The sequence below is a fragment of the Galeopterus variegatus genome, unplaced genomic scaffold, assembly GCF_000696425.1.
Source record: "Galeopterus variegatus unplaced genomic scaffold, G_variegatus-3.0.2 Scaffold2654, whole genome shotgun sequence".
Taxonomy (NCBI): domain Eukaryota; kingdom Metazoa; phylum Chordata; class Mammalia; order Dermoptera; family Cynocephalidae; genus Galeopterus; species Galeopterus variegatus.
The window spans coordinates 104,989-131,442 of NW_007728765.1; the positions used below are offsets into that span (position 1 = coordinate 104,989).

At 35.0% G+C, this 26,454-nt stretch overlaps 1 protein-coding gene across 1 annotated transcript in view; it reads right to left on the bottom strand.

Moving 5' to 3' along the window:
• Positions 1-26,454, bottom strand: part of RALYL (RALY RNA binding protein-like) — a 198,437-nt gene that overhangs the window by 59,084 nt on the left and 112,899 nt on the right. The window contains exons 4-5 of the mRNA XM_008582509.1: positions 21,254-21,301; positions 10,264-10,427 (exon numbers count right to left, since the gene is read on the bottom strand). Coding sequence (XP_008580731.1) covers positions 10,264-10,427; positions 21,254-21,301 — 212 coding nt within the window. The remainder of the gene's footprint in view (positions 1-10,263; positions 10,428-21,253; positions 21,302-26,454) is intronic.

Genomic DNA, 26,454 nt, shown 5'->3' on the forward strand with positions numbered 1-26,454 from the left:
GTGGAAGAAAAATTATGTAAGAAACTTATTATAATGCATAGAAATGTAAAATACATGAATTAATGGAAGAATAAGTGAAAAGCTCCTATCACTTGATATTAAAATTATCTCCTATTTTCTGGTCTCCCCTCCAGATTGTAAGAACCTGAAAATTAAGGATTGTGTCTATTTTGTGTAAGGAATATTAGTTCCTCAGGGGTAACATTTGTTTCATTTGTAGTAAACCAGTACCTATTAATACCTATTAGTGCTGATTAATTGAACTTTTGTTAACTATGTGGGTGAAGAGAAAATCAATTTTTTGATTGTATTTGATAACTGATTGTGAAAACAGTCACAAAAGACCATTCTTGAGCTATGACTGCAAGGATACTTTGGATTTTAGTAAGCAATAAAGGTCTTCTAAGTAAAGAAAGTAGCAGATCTTAAATGACAGAAGTTGAAAATACTTGTCAAATCCTGATTTCTTTTAGACCCTGGAGTGTAAGCCAGAATTTGTCCCCTTGTTTCACTGACTGACTCAACATATTCTGTAACTAATTTTCTCAGAGCTATAGCATTTCTAAAGATGTGGTTCATAGTCAACTATAAAATGTATGAAAAGCAAAAAGTAAAATGCAAAAAGCAAAAGTAATAGTGGTGACACATTTCTCAAATGTTTAAGAGTCTACTCCGTGCAAAGCACAATTAACTTGAGTAAATTTGTAATCGAAAATGGAGAAATTAGATGTGCATACAAACAACTATACCACGAAGCAGAGGAGTTTAAGTCACATAAAAGGAAAATGAACAATTGGCTTGGAGTTAGAGGGCAGACGATGCTGTTGTAGAAAGACAGGTCCAAGCTTGTTTCAAAAGGGTGGTATTACCTGAGCTGCACCTTGAAAGACAGGAAAAATTATTAATAATGCTTATTTGTGTATAAGAATACAGCTGATAAAATATTTTTTAATATCAAAAAAGGGCTTTCAGTTGAATGTACATGAACATGAGTTAGGAAATACTGAAATAAGTGTTCATTTAAGCTAGGAAAATGGTGGTGGTGGCGGGGGCAGGGATTGGCAATGGAAATACCAGGTCAGATACATCTTGAGAAGTAGACTACAGAGTTCAGATTCTAATTTGGTAAATAGTATTAATTTTGAGTTTTGAGTGAGGAGTTGACAAATTATTTGGTTTAGAATAATCTTGCAGCTGGGGATGGAATTAATGGGTGGGGGAAGAGCATAAAGTCAAGGAAACCAGTCAAGAGGCTATTAGAAGAGTCAAGATTCTGTTTATTAAAACCTGATTAGGAAAAGAGCAGAAGAGGAAGAGACAGAGGTAAGAAAAGTTATTAAGGTTCATCACTAATACTTATGCTCACATCTGTTATAATTCCACAGTGATCAGACTCTTTTGGAGCTATTAGCAGAGCACATAGAAAAGTTTAAGTTCTATAGTAGAACTGAGAAAACCATCTCAAATGCTCACAAGCTACATTGATTGATATAAAGATTTTATTGGACATTTTGCTATTTGCCTTTTTCCTATCTATATTTCTAAATCTGATTATATTAATGAAACACATTAAAGCCAGTGAAGAATGTATTTATTTATTATAAATACATTGTAATTGTTTTGGTTGGTCTGCTCTGTATCCATACTAATATATTAGGTAGTAATTTATTTTTTTTAAAAGATGACTGGTAAAGGGATCTTAACCCTTGACTTCTTGTTGTCAGCACCACGCTGTCCCAGTGAGCTAAGCAACCATACCTATATAGGGATCTGAATCTGTGGCCTTGGTGTTATCAGCACCACACTCTCCCAAGTGAGCCACGGGCCGGCTCTAAGTTGTAATTTTAACAGGGCTTCCTTTATTAAGTTCTTTATACATTGTGCTAGCCAGTGTTCAGTCAGTGAAGCCATGTACATCTGAGAAATGCAGTATATTTACCAGGATGAGCTAAATGGCTTGAATTTCATCCTCCTCAATCAATTACCTAACTGGATAATATCCAAGAATTTGGCTCTTAAAATAAAAAGAGGTGAAGGATATGCAAAGATCTTTACACTTTGTTTGGGTCTTATATGCACATAACCCCATGTTATGAATCAAATTGTGTCCCTCCTGAAAATTTATCTCTTGAAGTCCTCACCCCTAGTACCTTTTAATGTGACTGTGTTTGTAGATAAGGTCATTAAAAGGGTAATTAAGTTAAAATAAGGTCATTAAGGTGGTGCCTAATCCAGTGACTGGTGTCCTTATAAGATGAGGAAATTTGGAGAAGATAAACACAGAAGGAAGGCAGCATGAAGACACAGGAGAAGACAGCCATCTGCAAGCTAAGGAGACAGTCTGACACAGACCCTTCCCTCATGGCCTTCAGAAGGAACCAAGCCTTCTGACACCTTGATCTCCAATTTCCAGCCTCCAGAATTGTGAGAAAATAAATTTCTGTTGTTGAAACCACCCAGTCTGTGGTACTTTGTAATAGACAGCCCTAGCACACTAATACACCTGTCCTATAAATGTCCTAAAATATCATTTTGATCAGGTAGCACTTTGCTAAGAGTCTTTTCCCTTAACCCTGGGTGAAATCCAAACCCCACGTAATAGACAGCCCTAGCACACTAATACACCTGTCCTATAAATGTCCTAAAATATCGTTTTGATCAGGTAGCACTTTGCTAAGAGTCTTTTCCCTTAACCCTGGGTGAAATCCAAACCCTTCAATATTATCCACAGTTTTTCATTATCCTGTTGCCCAATTTATATTTTGTTTGCTTAGTCATAATGTCCTCAGTTTCTTAATTGACATTACTAACACTAAATCTTTGCTTCAGATAATGATATTAATAAGAATGGTTATTGTTGTTATTACTATTATGGCTTATTAAATATTAAGACTTTTATAATACTAGGCACTGTTCTAAGAGTTCTACATGTGTTAGCGCATTTAATCCTCCAAACGACTCTATGGGGAAGGCAGTAAGATTATCATTCCCATTTTATAGATGAGGAAACTAAGATATAGCAAGCAAAGTACTTTGCCCCAAAACACATACCAAAAAAATGGCAGAGCCACTATTCGATTCCAACGATTTCATGTTCCATGCTCTTATCTGTTATATGGTCTGCTGAAGTAGTAGTAGTAATAATAATAATAATAGTAATAATAGTTGTAGTAATAATAATAAGCACTTTACATACTTAAGCACTTAATTCTTAGAATGACTATTGGGTACAAAGTATATTATCTCCCAGCTCTGTATAGAAAACAAAGGCATATAAGGGTTAAAGGATTTCCCCTGTAAGGCCACAGTGGCAGAACACTGTGGAACATGGACTCCATGCCAGGCAATCTGACAGCAAAGCTTCTGTTCTTCACTCAGATACTGCTGCCCGGAAAACAGAAGTCTCTCTGAGTCTCTCTTTCTAAATCTACCTACTCTTCTAGACTCAGATCAAAGTCCTCTATTAAGTCTTCTCGAACCTCTCTGGCCAAACATACTTTCTCTCCTTAAAACCTCAAAAGCAGAATATATACTTTGCCCAAGATAATGGATGGATGGGAATATTTAATTAATAATACTTTGTTGAATGTTGACATTGTTTCTCTGGTTAACGCTTTACCTCCTTATTTCAGTAACATGCTTTTAGAAGGAGGCACACAACATCAAACACTTTCTTAGTGCTGGGGATAAGTTCTCAATAGCTATCTCTTAAATTTGAACTGTCATTCATTTCCTGTTAGAGGCTGCAAGGATTTTATGAGTCTGTACCCTATTTTGTCATTGAAAGTACATTGAAAGGTTCCCAAAGGCATTCAAATTTACTAGGTATTTCTTGTTAGACTTTAGAATTTAAATTAATTATTTAAAGAAATTGGCTCATATAATATTTTGTTCACAGGGTACTGATTTTTCACTGAGAAACTACGGCGAAAGCTCACAGGTATACATGTAGAACACATGTGACGTATATAGAGCATTTTTGTAAACTGTTGATCAGCAACATCACATCTTTATCTTATGACTCTGTGACACGGGATAGAACAAGTTGATTATAATTTTAGTTCAAACTAATTTTAAAAGGGACAGAAATACTTAACAGTAATTTAACTTTTAAAAAAGCTATCCATTTTAAGTGCCTATCAGTATTTATTTTTGACAAATTATCACATTAATATATTTTTCTTTATATGGGTTTTCTCCTCTGCACAATTTAGTAATATTAAAAATTCTAAAATAAGAAATGACAAATAACCCAAGCTATAGTATCAATTTCTTCTTTGGGACATGCCAAATCTTTAAATACTGGGAAACAGCTATTAATAAGAGAGCAAGATATATACCTCAGTAAATTTTCATTCAGATTATGCCAATATTAACACAGCATATTTTACACTTCACTCAAACTTTTCATTTGTGATTTGAGTTAGAAAATTATTGTTATTCCCAGAAACTAGGTTAATTATAAGACTACTATCAAATAATGAATATTTACACACACATATATGATATATGTGTATATATAATATAATCTGTCAGTATGCTCCTACGGAGTTTATGTAATCATGATTCTAGTTATGATTGCCAATATATAAATCTTGTTTAGATTTATATTTCACTAAAACAATACTAATCTACAGTTAATTTTTGTGACTTGATCTCTGTATGTATGGAAATATATGAAGTATACACATAATTGATCAGTCTGTCTTTCTATAGTAAGAATTTATTTAAAATTAACACAATTTGAGAATTAATATATCCACAATAAACTTTAAATGATCATTTTTTCCTAATAGTCCTTACAAAATATTTTCATACCATAATTTATCTTTCTACCTATTACTTATCTACACTCTTCCAGAGTAATATGGGTATCCTGGAAGGCACAGTTCCAAAAAATGATGGCTGCTTAAAAATAAAACACACCACATTTCTTTTCAAGCATCTCAGGTTTATATTTAGTAGTCGAATTTTAACACTTAGCCTTCCCTCAAGACTGTCACATTTGTCACACAAAACCAGAAAGAGAAGACAAAATTAAACCTCCTGTATGATCAACCACTGTACTTAAAAATAGATTCTCAGGTTACGTGTAGTTCAGTGACAAACTACAAAGCTTGTTTGGATTATTTCTCCAAGTAGCATTATTTCTCCAATTTGTCTTCCTATAAAAATTATTTCATTGTTTACTTATTTCAGTGTAAGAAAAAAGCCATTAAATTTTTCAATATTTGGAGATTTTCGAGGAGTAGAAAGTTGAGTATACTCGGTGTTGGGGTGACCCAACTTCCAAAAATAAATTATTCTAAATTAAACTATAGGATAAAATAAAATAAAATCTGGCTGACAGAAACTAGAAGAGTACCCATCTATAGCTAAGACCCCAAAGGAGGGTGTAGGCACGGGTAGTGGGGGAGTTACTAAGGCTATGGATGCTTGGAAAGGAGCTTGCCTCTACTAGAAGCCAAGGAAGAATGTTACTTTTCTGGGTTGTTCGAGGGAGAGGAAGTCAGTAAAATCCCTTACAGGGAGGAAAAGGTCTATAGTACCTTGCAATATAAATCCTTGGAGAATCTGAGGGTCCTATTGACTCCAGAGGAATTGCTGGAGGGGAGATGCATTGCTGGGTGGATAGCCTATCTCAGTTTACACCTGAGAAGAAAGAGGCCTTCTCACATGTTAAAAGAGAGGTCTAAGATAGCTATCAGTAAATTTTAAAAGAAATCCCATTGGCTCTTAGTCCCTCACTGCCTGAGAGACAAAAACAGCTTGATGTACACAGGTGTTGAGGAGGGGTTCTATAAAAATGGAAGCAATTAACAGTGCATAGTTATTTTGTAGGAGAGAGATGAGACAAACAACTAGACCAAGCAGATACAGTGAAGGCACAATGCTATGGTTTGAATGTGTCCTTCAAAGTTCATGTATTGGAAACTTAATCCCCAATGGAACAGTGTTGGGGAGTGGGGCCTAATAAGAGGTGATTAGGTCATGAGGGCTCTGGATTTATATCATTATCATGGTAGCGAGTTAGTTATTGCTGGAGTGGGCTTGCTTTAAAGTGAGTTTGGCCCTCTCTGGCTCTCTGGCTCTCTCTCTCACGTGCTGTACTGCCTTTTAGCCTTCTGCTATGGGATGATGCAGCAAGAAGGCCCTCAACTGATGTGGGCACCTTGACCTTGAACTTCCTAGCTTCCAGGACCTTGAGAAATCAATTTCTTTTTGTTATTAATTACCCAGCCTGTAGTACTTTATTATAGCAACACAAAACAAAGACACACAACCAATGTTAGAAAGTGTTAATAAAAATGCCATAATTCTTAAATAGAAGCAATAACAAACACACCTGAAATAAGGATAAAAGATAGCCCAATATATTAATTAATCAAATACATATAAAAGTGTTAAATTTCCCTATAAAAAATAAAGACATTCATTGTGCTGTCAAAACCCAAATTCAGATAAATGTTGTTTTCAGGAAATGTACATAAATAAGGTGACAAAGTGTTATGGGTTGAAATACATTTGCCCAAAACATATATTGAAATCCTAATCCCCAGTGCCTGTGAACGTGACCTTATTTGGAAATAGATCATTGCAGATATAATCAAGATGAGGTGATTAGGGTGAACTGCAATCCGACATGACCAGTGTCCTTATAATTTTTTGGGGGGTGGCTGGCTGGTACAGGGATTGAACTCTGGACCTTGGTATTATCAGCACCATACTCTTACCAACTGAGCTAGCCAGCCAGCTCTTTAAAAGAAGAGGAGAAAAAACATAGACACAAAAACACAGGGGAGAGCATAATGTGACCATGGAGGCAGAGACTGGAATGATGCTCTGTAAGCCAAAAAATGTCAATAATTCCTGAACTCCAAATTTCTATCGTCTTAAGCTACTTGGTTTGTGATAATTTGCTATGGAATTCCTAAAGAACTAATACACAAAGAAAGATTGAAAATAAGTGGGTATATAAGGGAAATGCAAATCAAAAGAAAGCAATATCAGCAAAGGATCAAAGTATCAGATAAAGTGAAATTCAAGGTTAAAAATAATAAATGGAAAATTATATCACTGTAAAAGTTACAATTCTCCCGGAAGTTAAAGAGAGGCAATATTGAAAAGGGCAAGGTTCAAGAGCTTAGATTCTAGGACTGGACCGCCAGGCAGTAATTCCTGGCTTTATTATTCAATAGCTCTGAGACTTAAGGAATATCACTTAATTTTTCTATTCTTGTTTTCCACACCTGTAAAATGGGAATGATAATACCTCACTGATAGAGTATTGCATTGGATTGACCGTCCCCCCAAAACTTGACCCCCACTGTGACAGTGTTAAGAGGATAGGAAACCCTACTATAGTAATTTAAAACTGGGGCTTTGAAGAGGTGATTAAATTGTAGGACCATGATGTAGTGAACGGATTAATAATGGTAGTCATGGGCATGGTTTGGAGGGTTTTAAAAAGAGAGTTAATGAGGAGGTTAGGCTTTGCTCTCTCTGCTCCACCATTTCTCAGTGTGACAACCTGCCATTACTGTCACCACCACCAAGGCCTTCACCAAATGTGTTCCCTGGACTTTCAACTTCCCAGCCTCTGAAACTTTAAGCAATAAATTTTGTTTTCTTTATAAATTACCCAGCTGAAGTATTTTGTTATAAGCAACAGAAACGGACTAATATAGGTATGTATGGATTAATATGTAAAGTGCTTAAAACAACAGCTATCATAAACACTAAAAAAGTTTTAGTTATTATTCTTTCTCCTATTATTATTATTTTTGTAAATCATTATGTAAAAAAATCCAAGCTATGTGGGATATAAAACAACACCTCAGGAAAATAAAAACTTCATAAAATCACTACTATGGTAGAGGATTTCACTTTCAGAATTTGACATATCAATTTGTCACCAAAGAAGCAAATCTAAAGAGAATATGGATAATACAACCAGCAGCTAAAACACAAACACACACAGTTCTATATTAAAAGCAGAAAATGTATTATGCTTATATGTCTATCTAGAAAATCTGATTATTACAAATTAGAGAAATTCTTGATAAGATCCTAAACAAAGATTTTTGTAGTCCCTATTCTTTCTTCATGATACGAAAAACCTAGAAATCAAAAACCAACCTAACCATTCAAATATTGGAATATTTACTTTAAAATAACCTCTGGAGATGAATACTCTTTGTAGTAACACTGGAATACACATCAACCAATTTCTACATGGCTGCTCTTGCCAGAGAACGATCACAAGGTAAGTCAATTATTTTTCTGTATCAGTAGTTCTAAACTAGGGTGGTATCATCTCCTTAGGGAACATTCAAAAATGTTAGCAGCTGTTACAAACACTGAGGGCTGCTTCTGGTATTTAGAATTTGGGGGTCAGGCATGCTAAATGCCCTGCAAAGCTCAGACACAATGTAGAACTTTCCCAGCCAAAATTTCAATAATCTTTCCATTAATAAATACTGCTTTAAAACTGACCACAGGCCAAAAAAATCCAACAATGCTTTATATTTTTCTCTTTGAAATGAAGTTAATATTACTAATGGTGGAAAAAAGTCTTCTATAAACCTAGCAGGCAATTCAATAGTCAATTTTCCACAGCAAGAACCAAATTCAAGAACTTTTTTTACATTTAACAATAATCTTAGAGTATGTTAAGACTCCGTTTAGAGATTGCTGCAGAAACTCATTTTCTTTTATCACTAGGACTCACAATGGAATTTATATTTATCTGTCCACTGAATGGATAGATAAATGGACAAATAAGCACATAGAGAGCTGTAAATCTATTTAGTTTGCTATTGAGGTTTTATTAGCTAAGTCAAATTCTCAGTAAAACTGAGCACACCAAACTTTAGAGTTTCTTTAAGCATCAGTAACTTCCTGCTTCCTGAACTATTTTTTGCACACTTTCATGTAAAAATAAAGTATTTCAATGATGATTCTTTCCTAGCATTTCTGATAGTGCTAAGGTACAAGGCAGTGTTCTATAGTAGATAGCACAGAAGTATGAGCATTATGAGACCTGCGGTCTAGTTCTGGCTCTACCATTTACTGGCGACATGACCTTCTGTGTTTACTCATCAATAAAACTCAGAGAACAGTATTTGTCTCACTTGTCTTAAAGGACTGGATGCAGAGTAAATACAAAGTCCCTACAATGCGCTACCAGCCTTCATGGAAACTTGCCCTCCCTCTACCTCTAGGATCTTGTCTCCAGCCATGCTTTCCTTCCCTCATTCTGCTGCCACCACACTAGCTTCCTTGTTCCTTGAATATTCCAACTGCAGGTCTCAGCGCTGACCATTCCCTGTGCCCGGAACGTGCTGCCTGTGAAAGCTTCAGAGCTCACTCTCACACTCTCTCACTTCCTTCAGGTTTCCACTCAAATGTTACCTCATCACACAGACAGTCATAGACCATCCTGTGAAATATAGTGCTCCCACTTTCTCTATAGCTTTCTTCTTTTCCATATTGATGAGACATCAGGTCGTTGTCTTGTTTCCTCTCTGCTAGAATGTAATCTCAAAGAATACAGAAAATTTTGTTACCCTTTCTTTAGGAATAATATTCTAATAACAAACTAGGGTTTTTCTGAATTGGTCCATATAAAAATTTAGCAGTGTTAGAAAGTTTGTACCTCTATTTTTTACTAATTCACGATGTTATGCAAATATTAATTATGTAAATAATTAGCGAAGTTATGAAAATATTATTTTATCTTTATAATATTAAATATGCTTTTAGATGCATGTCTCATAATAATTAAGAATAGTATGGTAAGTTATGCTTTTAACATCTCTATGGTTTGCCTATCTTAATTACCCTAATGCTCAAATATTCAAAACATGCACTAATTTTGTATAATGTTTCTTTGAAAACATAGTATATGCACTCCGTCTTGAAGAAAAAATTGTTTCTTCATTAAAAGCAACATGTTCTATTTCAGGACTTTAATATGTCACAAACTAAGTGGACCAAAAGCACATTGTTATTTGCTCTGATAAAATGCTTTTCAAATTGGTCCTGGATTTTTGTTAGTCATATTTGTGTCTGTCTCCCCTACTGTAATGTAGTGTGGTGGAAAGCAAAGACCATTTCTTATCCATTTGATGTTTCACTAATACTTTGTACATAGCAGGCACTCCATAATTATCCAATTAATTTATTTAGTACGGACATTTATGCGATGACAGTTAACCCCACCCTTCCTTAAAGAGAAGTAAAATAAAGAACATTACTTACATTTAGAGCCTGATGAAGAAGACCCACTGACATTAGATCTTGATCTCCCTTTCATGGAAAAGACTCCTTTTCCCCTGCGAGTTGTCGTGACAGCCACTCTGGGACGCTTCAGTGGAATTACTGCACGGGGAGGTGGAGGCACACGCCCATGGTAATCGAACAACCTTTGCAAAACACAAATAGGACTGAGAGTTGGTTTGATGCCTAAGTGATCTATCAAATGTGTGAAATGATCAAGAGAATGGCCTGGTAGGAAATTTCAACAAATTTTTGTTGTTCTCTAACGTTCACACCCAGGTGTTTATCAGCAGATTCATTTTTCACCTATTTTCCTGTTTCAGGGAAATAGGGTGCTAATACATTCAATGCTTTCTGGACATTAGAATGTGACCCCAATATGAAACATTCGTAAGGCATGAAAAGACAAGGAGATTTGCTCCAACAGTGCGACACAATTTGTTGAAATTCTGCTGACCTTTGTTTCCAAAGATATTTCTTTGCTTGGATAACCAGATTCACCTTTCTTATAAATAGAAGTCTTCCTCTTACATGTCAGATACTTATTAGCACACTAGTTTGAAAAGAGGAAAAGATCATGCAGAATCAGAAACAAAGCAAAGAAAAATGTTGTCCTATCAGAAAACAGAGCTCAGAAGGAGAAAACAGTAAAACTAGCTTGAAGAAAACAACTATAAGAGACAAATCCATATGGTGCCATACCTCTCTCTAAAGACTTAAGTAATTAAAGGCTTCTCTGAATGTAGAAAAAAGGTGACTGAGTTTGAATGACATGGAATTAGCACGAGGACAGAACTGTGTTGACTAAAGTACTGGTGGGAAATATTTACCAGAATATCTTTTTATTATTCTGATCATTTGCTAGATACACAAATTGAGACTTGAAATATTTGCATCACTAGATATTGAAAATTTCTGTAACAAAAAAAAAAAATCAATAAAACTCCTACTTTTGCTAAAAACTGAAAAATGATATTCAACACAATCAATGCATTTCCATCAAATGAAAAAAGAATAAAAGTATGAATGTTAACTCATTTATATAAATATGTAAATATGTAATCATAGATTCAAAAGATTCATATTATTATTTATACTGCATACACATATAAAACACATTTTTACATGGCAGCACATTTGAGAAGCATAAAATGTCAGAGAAAAAAATACTGGGATACATTTACTCATTTTTAAAACTATTTACCTGTGAACCAGATGTGTAATTATGTATAAAGAAAATAGCATTATTGACTTAGAATTATTATTGTTATGTATTTTATTGTGGCACCGCTATATGAATTACAGTCTTGTAATTGCTTTAAAACAGTCAATAGAAATAATCCAATATAAAAGTCAGAAATGAGAAAACTAGAACAGAAAGAAAATTTTTAAAAACCTATAATAGATTATAAAATTACATTTTGTTTACACATACAAATGAAAATGTGATAGTCTTTTTGGAAAATAATCTTTTAAATATAATTAAAAATAAAAATTAACATAAACTGCTTTCCAAATATTCATTCAGAGACATTTAAAACTATTATACTATGAGGGAAAAGACATTATTTAAATCAAATTTAAAGCAGATCTCTTTAGTGCTAGGTATTTCTCCTCCTACATTAGAGAGCTAAAGTGCTCAAAAATGATTTAGAACATGCGTGGGAAAAACTGAGAGATGTCTGGAAAAGAAAAGAAACGAAATGAGACAGAGTTCAAGAGGGGTGCCATCCTCTGTGAATAAGCAAAGTCCATTAGAGCTGAAGAACTGCTGGCAAAGAACAGGTCATGGATGTCAGCACATTATAGTTTACTTCAAAGAGTTTAGGCAGAATGAAGCTGAAAAGGGTTATGAATATCATCCACACTGCTAGGGGCTTGAAAATCAAAAGGGTCAACTCAATCTGCCCCTAATTTCAATCACAAAACAAGGTCTATATTAGTTATTTATAAGTTGAATTCACAGAGCACCTTAAGTCAGTGAACTAAAATACAAAGGAACTTTGCATGAGCTACAACACTGTAAATTATTGAAGGAAAAGAATATATGACAATTGATCTATTCCAGGGTAGAAGTCTCCACTTGAGATGAAAGGCAAACTCTTTTGGAGGGACCACTTCCCCAGGACACAAAAGTGTAATTTAATAGGTTCATTAAATAAGCTAATCTATAAATATGGTTAAGAAAATCTCTAAAGCACAACCACAATCTATAATAATGTAAGAATGCTATAATGAAAATGCAGGTCGAGTAAACCTCATTGCTACTTTGATTACAATGTATTTCATTAATAATTTATAGGGGGTCAAAATGTTTACCAATATTTCTATTGCTTCCCCCAGCCAAGGAGTACAAATGCCTCCAGTGTTGATCTGGGCTGATGTTATGCTGAGAAAAGAGAGCTGCGTTTGCTCATTGTACTTGTGACATGCTTTTAGTATGGGACATACATTTTAGTGAGATACTTAGTATGTGTTTTGTCTTTTGGTGTAAATTCGTATGGGAGTGACCCTTGTTCTCTCAATATTTTGGTGTGTTGCTTCAAAGGGAAGTGACTGTTTTCTTACCGAGGAATCAGCTAAGATTTTACCAATTCTTTCTTCCACTCTGGTAGAAAGATAGGCAGAATCAGAATTTAAGTATTTTAATATAATATGTAATTCACAAAATAAAACTGAAGAAAAGTTTGAGTATGTCACATGAGAGCATAGTTTTTACTTTAAAACATTTAATGGAGATAGAAACTTTCTTAATCATTATTGGGCACCCTTGAGTTTTTAAGAAATGAAAGAAAGGAAGACTGGGTATTGTCCTAATGTGTTAAAACTTAACAAGACAAGAACAGGAAGAGCGGGCAGGAAGATGGGACGTGGGGGTCGTCTACACGCAGTAGCAAGTAGGTGAGAGGTAATCCAAGGAGACAAGCACTGGCCTTCTCATCAGATCTGTGTCTACAGCAAGTCCAAAAATTTTGCCTTTGCAAAGTATTAGATTGGCAAATAGTGTTGAGACTAAGAAAATAGTCCATTTAAGATTACAGACTGACAACAAAGACGGCTACCAAACAGAATTAAACGGAATTCAAATCTCAAAGGTCAATTACAAGCTTTATTTAAATTCCTTCCTTCCTCTTATTTTTTTGTTCCTTCTACTTTTAGAATTATATTTTCTCTGCTTTCCTTTAACATTCCTTCATTTTTCCTAATATTGCTTGTTTAGAATAATTTTTCCCCTAATACTTACCCATCAAATAGATAATGGTTTATAATGAAGCCAAACATAATTCTCCTTTCTTCAAGGTCCATTCTACAGTGAAAAGTCTAAGAAAGCTACACTCAAGTAGTAAATCAAATAAATGCAGTCAGATTTTAATAAATGCAGCTCATGAAAAAAATTTGAGGATTTAATTTGTTTTATTTAATAAACATTTCTACTTTTCAGGTATCCTTTTCTTGTTTGGATTTTTGTTTGCTTTAAATATATGAGACATGTAATTTTATTACTTAGCAAAAGCTTAAACAGGTCTTATTAATTTTAATATTAATTTACTTGATAAAATAGACATAACTTATATCTAAGAAGAACAGGATATTTAATTTTATCCATTGTCCTTAAAAAATAAGTGCTTTTTGGACAAAGGTAATTTAATGGCATATTAACATAAAAAATGAATATAATTTTGAGTGCTTTTTAAAATAAAGCACTTTTTTATTTTTTAAAATAAAGAGCTTGTTATTATTAAGCTTTAATAATAATAAAGTAATGTTTTGGGAAAAAAAGACATAGATAAAACTCTAGTGACTCTCAGTCTCACACCCTAAAACTACTAGAATTCTGTAATCTTTTTTCAGTAAGTATCCATATTTTTCACATAATTGAAAATATAATGTACAGTCATGTATTCTAGCTAGTTCTCTTTGGTTTATATTAAAAACATTTCTCAAGCCCACTAAATGCTCTTGTTAGTGTTTATTTTAATTGCTGAAGTGCATTTTCTCGAGTAGATAACACCACATTCTAATAAGTCATTACAGTGTCACTGATTGTTGGACTTTTGACTTAATGCTTATTTTTTGCTGTCACCTAATGTGATTTTGAATATAAGAAAAAAAATCTTAAAATGTAGCATGTGTATTGCATTTTGTCATTGAATACTAAATTTTCATTTTAGGTTAACAGTAATTTCAAGAAATTTCTGGTAATTACCTGTTTTCTTCTAAATTACCCTTATAAAAATAGTTGTTTATTTTCCCTACTTATAAATCAAAACTTATAGTCACTATGTAGTTAACGCTAACAAAATATATGATCTAGACTAGGGGGCTACATCACCAGGATAGCCAAAAGTAAAACCTGAGAACAAGTTCAAGGTCATGTTCTCACCAGGATCTTTTGGCAGGTATATAAAGATCAATCACCAGAGAAACAAAGAAGATATTGCCTCGTGTCTTGATTCAACCTCGAGCCCTCCATTTCAGCATGCTTAACTTCTGACAGACATACAGTCTATAAAACCAACTTAAGGTGACTATTCATTTGTAAAAAGGAATACATTTGAAATCCACATGAATGATTCTTCTAGGCTAGTAGCGTATTTGTTTCCTATATTGTTTGATTTGCTCAAAATTCATAAAATCTGTCTATAATTTCAACCCTTACTTCAAATAAGGTTTTGGTTACAACTGAGTAAAAAGATAATTTTAAAAGGCATGCTCCACCTGAGAACAGTAAATGAAAAATTTCTATTGCTCTTTTTTGTCATTAACTTTCCAATTTTTTTCTGTGTAGTTTTCCCTCTGGATCATGTGCAAATACTTCTTGAACACATTTTTAAAGGCAAGTTGATTGCAATCATGAATGATCTCTTTTGCAATATTTTGACTTTAATATAATCTTTATATTTTTTTTTCCTTTTTTTGTCTTTTTTCATGACCGGCAACGGATCACAACCCTCAGTGTCGCGCCCGTACCGGACTGGGACCGGCAACGGGATCGCAACCCTCGGTGTTGTACCCGTACCTCGCTCAGCCAGTGAGCGGCCGGTCTGTATGTGGGATCCGAACCCTCAGCGGGAGCGCCACCACGCTCCCAAGCGGCGCACTGTAGCAGTGCGCCACCGGGCCGGCCCCTATAATCTTTATATTTTGCCCAACATTGCTATCTGCTATATTTTGTATATAGCTTCAGTTAATTAAAAAGTTAATGCATTCAGTCTGGCATTATGAGGTTATAAATCACTAAGATGATTTTCTTATTTAATTCTTATAATTGTGTAAGGTCAATATTATTAAGCCATTTTGCCCATGAAGGAAAATGGCAAAAAAACAGAAGAGGTAACCTACCCAATTTTAAACAGCTAACACTTGTGCATCTAGGCCTAAATTTCATGTCTTCTGACCCCAACTCATAACTTTTGTCAACTGTACCATGCTGTTATTTCCAAACGTTTTAAGTGAAATACCATTTTACAAGATGACCATTTAAATTTGTATAACAGACATTGCTTCTTGCTAATATGTTTTCCAATACTCATGAATATATATAGTGCTCTATAATCAATGATCTGAAACAACTGTAACTTGACTTAGAGCTGTTTCATTAACTGCAACTCTAGTAGCTTCTCTTTGGTTCATTAACACAAGGTCAAAATGGTTCCAGAATTGAACAATGCCCATGTCAAGTCATTTAAAATGTATATGTGATTTCTATATGGTCAAGCACCTCTGGCATTTCTTCTTCTCTATTAACAAAAGTTTACTTCTCGTTGGAGATAATAAACTGTTCATTGTTCTTCCTGATATTATTGAAAAAAAAGGTTGGATTTAAATTGCTAATATCTCAGAAACTGAAAATATTCTTTGCAGGGATTTAATATAATTTTAGGTATACTTATACTTTTCTTGGGAGAGTATAAATATTTATGTTTAGTTTTAATAACATACAATGTCTTGCATTTTGAGTCATACTTGACCCTTTAAAATGCCACTGAATGCTATAAATTATTGGTATAAATTATTGGGCAATCCTTTGTGTAATATAAAAAAGATAAAAGTTTAGAATAGCTAAAATAGACTCAAGTCTACTATGTAGTAATACTCTTCATGATCCCTGAAACCATGGATAGACACTTAAAGAAATCACAATCAGATGGAATTTTGTGTAAAGAGTTCTCTAAGCTAAAACTAAGGGGTGAAAACCTCCAGTTAGATTAGAATACTCAAACCTGAAAGAAATAGGATGACAATATGGTGTGGATATATGTCATTTACATTGTTTCTCAGCTTCAGACCCTTAGGCACAGCTGGGGTTGGGACTGCAAAACACATTTTTATGGGGGGCCAATTGGCTCCCTGCTTAGCTCAGCCAATACAGGACCTGACAGGGAAACTGCAAGACTACACTAGGAAAAAGGAACTGGCTTCTTGTTTTGCTTCCTGTTTTTGTTTTGGCTTCAGGCTCTTGTCAGCATCACCCCAACCTTCTTCTTTACCCTGGCAACAATTGATTCCACAGAATCCTGTTTGAATAATTTTCCAGTACTTGGAGGACAGCCTCTTCAAACTCTCTCAAATATCCCAGCACCATCTAGTCCCTGTCCCCTCTTCAGAGGTTTGGGTGCCAGCTCCGCAGATTCCCCTGTGGTCTCAGATACAGCAGCACCAGCCTAGCAGAACCTCCTGCTCAGTTTCATCTCTGCTAGGCCCTTTCTCTACAGTAAATTATGATAATCCCAACTTCTTCCTTAGTTTCTCCAGCCCTAGAGATTGTAACTGCTTCCTGCAGTTGCTAACTCCATTATACCATAGTTTCTTTTTGCTTTTTTAGTTCCTTAACACCTAGTTAGCAAGTTTTTACATGCAGTTATCCCTGTTGAACATAACTAGTGTGATTTCTGTTTTCCTGATCTAAACAAAGCAGCACGGCGTTAACAAACAGCTGAGTGCTCTCTCTGCAGGTGTGTTCTGCTGCAGCTGGAATGTTCTGGGGAGTGGGAGGAGGGAAAATAATAAAAAGAGAATAATCCAGAGATGTTATAATGAATTATTATGGAAGGACAGCTTACCAACCAGTTTATTTCTCAGCTTACCAACATATGAATATCAGTATAAGATCATTGTTGATGGTTACCATTAAATGTTACTAGTAGCTAACATTATTAAGCATTAAAAATACACCAGGCATAATGCTGGTCATTATACATATGTTACCTCATTTAATTCTCAAAATAACTTTATGAGTTAGAAATTAATTTCATGCTCATCTAACAGATAACAAGGTTTTGTGATATTAAATAACCTGCCCAAGTTTGCACCCTACTAAACAGAGAAAAAGCTTTAACTATAAATACAAGCAGAGTGTAGCTTATGGGAAATAGTTACTATGAATAAAACTGCAGTGACTGTAAACTAGCTATCTGGTCTGGCCTCTCTATTCTGTTTTTCTTTCATGGTGTTCTATGTTTAGAGGGAACTCTTGAGTATATCCACTAGTGGCAGATGCTTATGTCTTTCTTAGCCAAGTGAAAAAAAAAATGGAAAATAAACTAATGAGAGCACAGACTGCTTGGACAGTCTGTTACTAAAACAAACAAACTGATCTATTGCACATTTATAAGCCAAACAGATTGTATATAAAACAAATAAATGATTTTTAAAATTGTTAAAAGTTAGCTTTTTTGTATAATGAAGAGTTATTTGAAAGCTACAGGCTCTATAATTATTTGACTATTTAAGGCTCTTGCTCTTTGGCAAGTAAGATTGATCTATCCATTGATCTATCCATCTATCTATCTAATGATTTTATTGACCTATCACTTATAAAGAATAAAATGAAGATCTTGGTTTCCTTTTAAAAATGAGGAAACTGAAAATCTGACTTCCCCAAGTTACAAGCCTAGTTACCAGAACTTGGGTCTCCTATCTTCTGGAGCAAAATTCCATTTTGGATAGAAATTCTTTATATGTGTAAGGAAGTCAAATGACAGAAAACAATTAAGAGAATATGCTAAAACAATTTCATATTGACAGACTACAAGACAATGTATATTAATTGAAAATTTTACTCATAGCAGTTATGTGTTCTACACCCCAAAGAAAAAAGCTGTAGAAGAGTTTGTGAAAAGCTAAAATTTTCAAATAGTATAAAGACTGTCATCTTTTCTTATAGTAAATGAGATTATTTTATTGCTGGCAGATGTTCACATCACTTTTAGAACAAGTTATTAAAAGCAATTTCATATTTAAAATAAAATATATTTTGTAGAAATTGTAAGATGATTTGAGAAAATCATTCTTAAGATTAATTTTTGTTATAAATGGATAATTAGTGAAATAAGTTGCTTAACTTGGTAGTTTGAACATATAGTAGTAGTGATGAGGTACAGTTGTGGGTCTGATTCCCACGTAGGCAAGGTTGTATCCTTTAATTTAATGCCATAGACTGGTATCGCTACCCCTGTGTTTTGCATATTCACACAGTTGGTTATTGAATTTAAACTGATGCCTAGGTTATGATTGTAGTTCTGTTACTAATTAGCTGCGAGACCTTGGGAAAATGACTATGTCTCTAAATCTAAGGAGATGAATTAATAATACAAACTGAATATCCACTATGTTGAAGGCTTACTGATAGTCCCCGAAGATACAAAGATAAGCAAAACTGAACATCATTGCTGCCCTCATGGAGGAAGGAAGGCAGACATGAATCAAATACGATCACTAGAGAAAGAAACACAGCAATTCAAATTAGGGGCAGTGCTGTGAAGGAACAGGGCTGGGCAGTGAGAGAAGAACAGGGGATCCTGATTTAATCTGTGTGCGATGTTCGTGCTGAGATCTGAAGGATGAACTCAAGTGAAAGAGGTGGTGGAGAAGAGGTCTGACGAGATGGAATAACACAGAAAGGACCTGAGGCAGTAAGGAACATGGTGTTTTTGTGGAACTGAGAAAGAACCCATGAGGCTGGAGCAGAGAGAGCAAGACCCTTTCAAGAATCACAAAGTTTCTTCCCTCTTTAAAAATGTCTTTGGAAAACTTGTTTCTCAAGTTTGCATTTTTGTACTTCAGGATTTTTTGTTTGAATAGTACTTTAAAGCTTAAAGGATATTTACCTCATTCCTTAGGTCCAATGATCTCTCTATCTACCTACAGTTGGTCCTCACTTTGCAGGTCTCCATTATCCATGAATTACAGTTCACCACAACATATAAACCATAAGTAATCTCATAAGTCCAAACTTTGCTTCTAGCTTTTTCACAAATGACTATGTAAATAACAAATGCATATCCTGACCAGTGACCAATCACATCACTTCTTTCAAAGTGTGTCAGTGATTGATTGGTCACTGTTCATCTGCTATTCGGTTCATGCACAGCCAGCAATCGTGTAATCACAATGCCTCCTTGTCTCCCACGTGGCATTATATAAAACTGGATAATCAAAAGAGAGAATTCGTCAACAAAGATGAAAGTGCAGGGCTGACCCATTAGCTCAGTCGGTTAGAGTGCCACCTTGTAACATCAAGGTCAAGGCCTAGAATCCCCCTACAGGCCAGCCGCCAAAACCAAACAAATAAACAAATTAAATAAATTTTTATTTTTTAATTTTTTTTCCTTTTTGTCTTTTTTCATGTCCGGTGATGGATCGCAACCCTCAGTGTTGCTCCCGTACTGGACCGGGACCGGCAACGGGATCGCAACCCTCGGTGTTGCGCCTGCACCTCGCTCAGCCAGTGAGCGGGAACCAGTCTGCATGTGGGATCCGAACCCTCGGCGGGAGCACCACCACGCTCCCAAGCGGCGCACTGTAGCAGTGCGCCACCGGGCCAGCCCAAATTAAATAAATTTTTTAAAAAAAGATAAAATGAAAGAGCAGCAAAGAATTAAAGAATGTTAACAATGGAAGTGAAACTCAAATTAAATGTAAATGAAATTATAGAAAAATAGCTGAACATAGAGATATTAACACTTTTTCCTTTCGAGAGACCCTAGATATGGAGCCTGAGGACCTTAGTAAAGGCAAACTTATTGATATAAATGAGGCAAGTGCATGTGATGTGATGAAAAGGGATGAAGATGTGGAGGTAGTGATGCTGGCAAAAGAACTACACATTGAGGGGACTCTCAGAGATAGTTCACAACACTGGTAAAATGGTGAAGGTGATCCAGCCTCAGAAATGAGTATGACAGTTTACCTAGGCATGTAACAGATAACTTGCTCCATACAGTAAGCTGTACATGATAAGAAGGTTTGCACTGTTCAAACTACGCTTGATAAGTTCGTTTTTGCAAAGAAATAAAACACATTAAGTCTCATTGTTTTTTTAAAATTACAGTGTCCTAAATAACCACTAGCTTTACTATAGTTCCCTTTGTATTCACAGAGCAAAGAATAAAAGGGTTTTTAATGTTCTGACAAAAATTTTAAAGGTCAGGATTGGGACAATCCTATTTTTTTCTGTTGATTGTTAACAACACCTTACATGTTTTCATCTTGTGTGGTCACTATTATGGCCCTAAACTATCATGCAAACCAGAAAAATTCTATAAATTTTAATGAATCTAAATCAATATAGCTTTTTCAATGTGTCATGAAAGCAGATATATTTTAGAAGGTTGGAGTAATTTTCTGAGTTTACAAAACTCTCAGTCTTGAAGAATTCTAAGTCAACAACAGACCTTGAAAATATCTGTTTTCAGGTGTTTTCACAAATATTCACAAATTTTATGTGAATATTAGGAACCAAATTTTAGGCTTACCCATCTCCAAAGTACTAAAACTCCATTATACTTCAGTAAATATAATGAAAATAGGAAAATCTGTCTATATTATATTTTACTGGGAGTAAGTATTTTATTTTTAGCTATAAAAATATTATTTTAAACAGCTGTCAAGAGCACCTGTGAATGAAATGCACTAAATAGTTAAAAGATAGTTTAAATCACAGGGAAACAAGGATGAAAAATTCACATACCGGTTGTAGAAATCATCTCTGTAGTAATCATAGTCAAAGACATAACCACTAAGGAGGAAAACAAAAAGTTAGTTGGCATTTCACATTAATTTTGATATTCATTTATGATAGTTAAAGACCTTTTTCCCCCCAAACAAGATGTAATATAGTTGTTCCTTCTTTCTAAGATACTATAGTTAGCCCTTCTTCTTAAGGTATGTACAATGAGACTAAACAATGAACAAAAGGTATTGAAATAAGGTAAATGGAAAGGTTTAATGACCCATTCATTATGGGAATGGTAAATAGAAATATGGTTTCCTCAGAAATTTAGCATTTTTTTTCATTCTAAAAACTGTGATTCAATACTTTAAAACAGAGAAAACAAACAAACCAAAACAACCCTTGGCTCTTACCAGCAATAACTTAATATTTTACGGAATTTAAATAGGAATTAATAAATGCATTTCAGACACAAGATTATTATTACTAAGTTCCCCAAAGAAATATGCAATAAAAGTGCTTCCATCCACTTGCATAGTTGTTTGAGTTTACAAAGCACTTTATATGGATTTTAATTTTTGTCATCAAAACAACCCTATTGGATGGCATACCTAGAAGAAACTAAAGTGCAAAGACCTAACAGGCTTGATCCTAGTAAGTGACAGGGCTGAGAGTTGAGAAGAAATCTTCTGAATCCACATCTGGAGCTCTTCATAACACCTTGCAACTCTCCCCAACCTGGAGAAAATCTTAATCTTATGATGAATAGAGTATTTGCATTACAGGGGAGTAATTTTTTAAATGCTTATTTATTTATTTTTTGTTGTGATAAAATATACATATCATCAAATTTACCATTTTAATCATTTTTAAGTATATAATTCAATGGCATTTAATACTTTCATAAAGTTGTGCAAACATCACCACTATCCATTTAGAAAATTTTTCAACATTTTAAACAGAAACATTATACTCATTAAACAATAGTTCTCCATCCCCCCCCCCACCCTACCCTAGTAACTCTATTCTACTTTCCATCTCTATGAATTTGCCTATTTTAGGTAGTTCATAAATCATACTATCATTAATACAAATAAAAATCATATAGTCATGTAATCATACAATATTCGTCCTTTTGTGTCTGGCTTATTTCACTTAGCATATTTTCAAGCTTCATCCATGTTGTAGCATGTATCTGAATTTCGTTTCTTTTTAAGGCTGAATAATACTATTCCACTGGGGTGTGTGTGTGTGTGTGTGTGTGTGTGTGTGTGTGCATGCACGTGTGTGTGTATACACACACTTACCACCTTTTGTTTTTTTTATTTGTCTGTCGATAGACATTTAAACTGTTTCCAAATTTTGGCTATTGTGGATAATGCTGCAGTGAGGATTGGTGTGAGAGTATCTTGAGTTCCTGCTTTTTCTCTTTTGGGTATATACCTGGAAATGGAATTGTTGGGTTATGTGGTAGTTCTATGTTTAACTTTTTAAGGAAGCTCCACATATTGTAGGAGTAATTTTATATTTCCAAATCAGTTTAATCAATTTAAAAGTTTTTTACTTTGTACCTACTCTTATGTTAGGAAAACTGAAAGAACCATATTAAGAAAGGCTTGTTATTCCCTTTTTTAGGGATAAATGTATTTGTATGTCCTCACCATCCTTACATACAGGGGAGACGATGTAGCCTACCTAGCCTATGAGGGTTAGTTCTGCCTCCAGCACTGTCTATTGGAACACATGGTGTTTGAGTTCAAGTACTGAAGTATGAAGTGGGAACCTGCTCCATGTAAGTGCCTGATGGAAGACCAAGCATTATCTGGCCAGAGCAATACTGTATCCATCTCTGCAAACTAAGGAGGACAATAAGACTATTGCCTAAAGAGTAAGAGCTAAAATAGCTACTTTTGTCTAACAGTCACAGATTATCAAAGTAGTAATGGCTTATGCTTTACTTTTTATTGCGGGTGTAGATACAACTACGACATTGAGTTGAAAGATTTTAAAGACAGATTATTGGCTACCACCAAACCCTAAGGCATAAATGTCACTTCAAAACCTTCCTGGTGCAGCAGTGCATGTGCTTCTTTCATTGCGATTCACTTACTTCTGCAGATAACAAGGCATATGGTGACACTTGCCAAACACTTTCACTGGGAAGTCTCAAGTTTAAAGTTATGCTACTCTTACATATCTTGTGTTTGATCATAAATAAGAGTATGTTGGTAGAAGACAAATGTATAGTAGCATTCATGTTTAGATAACACAAATGAGATTCCCAATCATCAAAGCAAAAAAAAAAGAAAAAAAAGAAAATGAAAACAGTGTGTTATTTTAAGAACTTTGTATAGACTTTGTTTATAAAACATGGTATCTGGGAAGGGAAATGTTCTAATTATCGAAACCCTATTCATAATCCTATTTAAGCCTAACGACCTATAATACGAATGGTATTCTCCCAATTTTACAGGACACCGAGGTCTAAAGATGATAAATACCTGAGATAACACAGGTAAGTATTACAGAATAGCATAGTCATTCATAGGTTCATTCACCAAAATTTGATTAAGAATATGTGTGTCAGGGACTGTACTAGGCACTTATACACTAAGTGTATAAGTAAAATAGTTTCTTTTTCTGCATGAATGTGACAGTCTAGTGGTGATCAAGATGACCTTAACATTTCCCTCAGCTTGACTAAACTTTTTAATTTTTAAAAATTTTTTTCCTTTTTTTGTCTTTTTTCGTGTCCGGCAATGGATCGCAACCCTCAGTGTCACGCCCGTACCGGACTGGACCGGCAACGGGATCGCAACCCTCAGTGCTGCGCCCGCACCTCGCTCAGCCAGTGAGCGGGAACCGGTCTGTATGTGGGATCCGAACCCTCGGCGGGAGCGCCGCCGCGCTCTCAAGCGGCGCACTGTAGCAGTGCGCCACCGGGCCGGCCCTTGACTAAACTTTAGACAAGCTTCTTCCTGACTTCCCCGTTCTTACAACATTCACTTTAGGAAAGGTGCAATTGTAAATTCTTTAACTAGTCGTTTGAGATATAAATCTTCTTCCAGACTCTTGCCAGTTTTACAGCTCAGAAATGTGTTTCTTAAGGATCTGGGAGACATCCCTTTGAAATGTAATTATCAAGAAAGATATCTCCCAGTCACCGTGTAGTAGCCTAACTTAAATAAGCAGCAATTAGCAAACACAGATGCCCTAATCACATTGACGCCTCCCCCCATTTCCACTAACTCGCCCCAGCTCTTCAAAACTCTCCTGACTTTTGTTTCAGTGGAGTTGAGTTTGATCTCTGTCCCCTCTTGAAATAGTCTTGAATAAAGTCTTCTTTGCCTGTTTAACTTTCCTGGTGCAATTTTTCTTTGACAGTGGTGTAGACAGAAAATAAGTTAATAAGCAAACAAATAATTTAAAACAGAAAATACTCAGAAGGAAATAAATAACGTAGACAAAAGCAGGAGGGAGAACTATCAAGGGAGATCGGTGAGGGCTGGACTTTCTGAGGAGGTGACATGTAACTGGAGGTTTGAAGGACAATAAAGCTTCTACCAAGGGTCAGGGAAGAAAAGGAACCAATAGGAACAGTAAGGAAGGCACAAGTCAGGAAAGAATTGGACAGATTCAATGAAGTAAGAAGATCAGTCCAGGGACACTGTCATCACTCAGACAAGAAGTAACAGTGTCCTAGGCTCTCAAGTGACAGAAAAGATAGAAAGTTAGAGCCAGATTCAAGTTTTGGAGGTAAACTCAACAGAACTTACCACACTGTTTTGGCTTGAGAAACTGGGAGATTCTATCATCGTTTGTTGAGTTGGGGAAGATTGGGAGGAAGAGGCTCTAGAAGAAGATCTTGAGATTAGTTTTGGACATGATAGCATTTGAAAACTTGTGATATTGTCAAGAAACACTTTCAGGGGTAATTGTATACTGCCTAACTGAGGGGCACCCCAAAAGGAGGGAAATAAGCTTGGGAGTTGTGAGAACTCTGATATTAATAAAACTATCAAAAAGGTGAGATCTTGTTTAGAGGTAAGCGTAGAGCTGGAAGGAAGGCTGATGCTGTGAATTCTAGGACTCAGAGGTTAAGGGAGGAGGAGACAGTAACACAGCAAGGTCAGATGTGGATAGGAGACAAAGTTCAAAACCAGATAGTTCTGAGTGTGGACCCCAGCTTGCCACTTGCTAGATATGACATTGAACTGTCTGTTTAATCTTCCTGAACTTCACCTGCAAAATGGGATTCTATCAGAAACACCTTACTGAGCATAACTTTTATCACATCGTAGTCACTCAATGAACGTTTTTATCAGTATTCATAGGGATGAGATTTAAATACAGGTTTCTTTGAATCCAAGGTCTGTGATTTTTTTTCCTACTGCATTATGTTTCTCCAGACATTTGCTAATTTAAATAAGCTTAATAATCTTAATGTTTTAGTACGTATAATTTTATTTTCATCTGAGGTGTTCAGGTGAGCAGTTTTAAGGTTTATGATCAAGATGATGGGAACATTTAATTAAAGATGTGTAAATTTATGTTAATATTTATGTCTATTCTCTCTCTCTTTGCAAGCTCTTTGAATCCCACGCACCCTTTAGATCTTTGTTTCTCAGTTTTATTTTTCAGGTGGTATCTAGCAATCAGAAATTTAAAAATATCAGTCATCCTCATCATCATCACAAGAAAATAATGTTGAGTGGTTACTCATTCTAATAGAAATATTTGAACATTTGCTAGCTTCCAGACGGGGTGCAAGACATACCAGATGCTTTAAATAGCTATTGATTGATGGGCCAATCATTTTTATATGATGAAAATTTTCAGTATTTTCAGATGTAACCAAATAAGCCCAGAGACAGAATATGTGGTTAAATTGTTTTTATAATTGTTTTGAGACTTTTTGAATATTGTAATCTTGGACAACACAGTTTAACTGAAAGAAGAAAATATGACACACTGACCAATTAATGCAGGTGCTATTAATATGGATGGCAGCAATGATTCCACTCATGTGTCTTGTACCTTTAGAAAGTACTTCAGTAATTTCACATACTTATGGAAATTTAAAAGTGCACACACACAAAAAGAACTTATTTTTATTTTTATCAGTTATTGCTCTAATTATCATGTCCAGCCTACTTATTTTTGTTCACTCCTGGCTGCTAAGATGTATTTACAAGAACCAGTGGCAGCTAAATATCCTG